The sequence below is a fragment of the Phoenix dactylifera genome, unplaced genomic scaffold, assembly GCF_009389715.1.
Source record: "Phoenix dactylifera cultivar Barhee BC4 unplaced genomic scaffold, palm_55x_up_171113_PBpolish2nd_filt_p 000207F, whole genome shotgun sequence".
Classification (NCBI taxonomy): Eukaryota; Viridiplantae; Streptophyta; class Magnoliopsida; order Arecales; family Arecaceae; genus Phoenix; species Phoenix dactylifera.
Genome location: NW_024067723.1, coordinates 227,075 through 229,939, shown reverse-complemented (window position 1 = coordinate 229,939; position 2,865 = coordinate 227,075). Strand labels below are relative to the sequence as shown.

Below are 2,865 nucleotides of genomic sequence, written 5' to 3'. Positions count from 1 at the left end.
CATATTCTCTCTGTTCAAGCCATGATGTCATCGTCAGGCTAAGAGTTCAAATCCATTTAAATCTAATTACAAACATCATGATCGGCCCGTGATCAGCCCTAATGGATCCGTGCTGCAATGTCCTATAGTTCACATAGATTATGAGTCGGATCCGCTCTGATACTATTTATAACAACTCAGGACCTCACCCAAAATGGTTAATCAGAAGGTATTATTTGAGCCAGAATCTACCCAGTGGATAATCGAGATGGGACTAAATACACGCCCACACAAGTTCTCACAAAACCTCAGCCACCTCAGTTAGGGCCCAAAACATACCACAAAATCAGACCCAACCTATCTGTTACATGCAAAGGCCAAGGAGCATCCACACTGAGCCCTGACACCAATATATGTTTAGACCAAGTGGTGTAAGACGCCCATCAAGGTGGATAAGGAACCTCACCTTGCCGAGCATGCATGGGAAGCATTGCTTCCATTTCATACCATCCTTTTCTTCAAAATCTAACAACATAAGTTCTATTCTCTTGACATCTATTAATTACTAGTTTACTACTCCCTTCCACATCCAACTAAATCCTCTAACCGTGGAGCAGGGCTTCCTCCCACCCCATACCCAAACACTTCCAAATCATGCCAATACTCTCCACGACAGTGCACCTCCAAAGATGCAAAACTCCAGGAAATGCGCACATAAATCACCATCTTGCACATCCTAAATCCTTGAATTCTAATCCATTGAAGAAGAGCATCTCCATGAAGAAGCCAGATCATTGGCCGGCGCCGCATGGAACCAAGACCTCATCAGCCCCAGGAGGCCAAGATTTTGGCAAACCAGAAAGGGTCGATAGATTGCACTCTGCTATTAAGAATCGAAGCATTAAAGAACTTTTCGACTTGACTGGTGAAGAATGCCGAGACTACTTCAATCTTCTTCTGGCTGCCATTGATCCTTCTGAGCTGAGTAAGGTGAGAAACAAATCTCGCATAACTGCGTTGCCGATATAATTCTGCACTGGATTCTACTGTGAGCTCTCAATAACGGATGTGTCGTTTGTTGTAGAAAGCTCTCGGCATGTTCTATGCTTTCTTGGTGGCAAACCGGATACAGTTCGTGATCAAGCCGACCAAGGATGAGGGAGTGGATTTTGGCATGAAATGGCGTCTAGGTTTGTTTAAGCTTAGATCTCATGGCAACTACACTTAGATTTTGCATTATACTGTAATTCTAATGCAGGAGAAATTTTTTGACTTGCAGAATGGAAAGAGAATCAACTGCCATTAGGACTTGGTTGTAGCCTCTACACGTCTCATATCTATGAAGGGATGGTGTCTATAAGGTGAGGAAAGGTTAAACTAAGATCTTTTTTTTTATTATTATATGACAAAATACGACCAAGATTATATACAGCTAAGTTTCACAGACTAACCCTTATTGCATGGGAAAAATAACAGGAAAGCAAGGAATATTATAGAGCCATTGCTCCACATGGGACCTCTTGGACCGGTAAACATAAGAGTCTCTATCGCGTATAGTTTCTGCTGTGATCAGTAAAGATTACAAAAATAAGATAAAATTTAAAAAAATGTCGAGAAAAACCCCTATAACTAATGGCAACTGATTTTTTTTTTTTTTTTTTTTTTTGCAGATGCTGGAAAAAATCTTTTTGCCTATGATAGATAGGATTGTACCCTCAGGCGTTCTTGAAGGGAAGAGAAGGGTTGCCTCTGTGTACTGCTTTCTTAGTCTCGTATTCTTGGTTATATTTCTTGTCTCATTGAAGAACACATTTGTTTTACATGAGGAAAAGTAATGTATACATTTATTCATGACTCTTTTGCATGCACGTCGACAAAAACAAGACTACTAGATGGTAAGGGTGGCAATCGGCCGCGTGAGGTGGGACAAGAACATATGCATTAGGTCGGATATAAGATATATTAAAAATTTATCAACCTATTTCTAATCTATTTATTAAACAGATCAAAAATCTAGATATGTACTAAACTATTATATTAAATAGGTAATCTAATGTGATTTACAAAGAGTTAAAACAAGTTAAACAAATTAAATGATTAAGAATATTTCAATTTCAAAGACAGCTCAACACTCTTTGACTCGATATAGATAAAAACTATGCATGCTTAAAAACAAAAAGCACTACTTCAATACAATAATAATAATAATAATTTTTAGAAAAGAATGATAAGATTGTATGAAAATCAAGCCATCTTAAGCCATCTTTATAATATGTAGTCTCAAACCCAAAACAAGAAATCATTTTAAAAAAAAGAAGAAACAAAGCCCGTTATAGAGGTGAGGGATGCTTTCTTTCTTTTTTATTAAATAAAGATAAAAGAGGGACTCTCTCTTGTGTAATTCTCCCAAGTTGAGTGGTGCAGTACCTTGTGATTTGTCATGCATTCTGTTTATTATAGTAGATTTCTCGCTCTTCTGGTGGACGTAGCCTGGATTTTGATGAACCATATTAACTCTTGATCTATCATGCCAGTTTTGTTCGTTATTATTTTTTAATTGTTTTATTCAGCTGCTCTTCCTCGGGTTATAATACATCTCCAGAACAAGATTAGATGATGACCGAGCATCTTCAATAACTATATTCACATGATGAGATTTTGAGGTAATCGTAACTTCGGACTATATAGGATGCTATTAGCTGTCTTGAAAAGAGATGAATCAAAACAACATGCTTCCTTTGAAGTTTGAACAAAATATATATCAATGCAAAAGAATTCAAAGTCACAATTGTCTGATAGCACAACTACATAGATACTCACTTTCTACAGCTAAAGGATGTCAAACTAAACATAAACCGGAAGAAAGTAATGAACTTAAGAAAATCA

The 2,865-nt window shown here is 37.3% G+C and overlaps 1 protein-coding gene across 1 annotated transcript; it reads left to right on the top strand.

The window, feature by feature from the left end:
• Positions 1-262: 262 nt before the first annotated feature.
• On the top strand, positions 263-2,144 carry LOC108511705. The gene is made up of 5 exons (XM_026809241.2): positions 263-969; positions 1,064-1,169; positions 1,259-1,340; positions 1,456-1,507; positions 1,650-2,144. The coding sequence occupies exons 1-5, from the start codon at positions 634-636 to the stop codon at positions 1,812-1,814; spliced, it is 741 nt and encodes a 246-aa protein (XP_026665042.2). The 5' UTR covers positions 263-633; the 3' UTR covers positions 1,815-2,144.
• The last annotated feature ends 721 nt before the right edge of the window (positions 2,145-2,865 follow it).

What these genes read in the sequence shown, in the direction of transcription:
- LOC108511705 (XM_026809241.2), top strand. Translation starts at nt 634, where the DNA reads ATGCCAATACTCTCCACGACAGTGCACCTCCAAAGATGCAAAACTCCA. An exon ending in ATCCTTCTGAGCTGAGTAAG is followed by an intron (nt 970 to 1,063) that starts GTGAGAAACAAA and finishes CGTTTGTTGTAG; the next exon opens with AAAGCTCTCGGCATGTTCTA. An exon ending in GAAGGGATGGTGTCTATAAG is followed by an intron (nt 1,341 to 1,455) that starts GTGAGGAAAGGT and finishes GAAAAATAACAG; the next exon opens with GAAAGCAAGGAATATTATAG.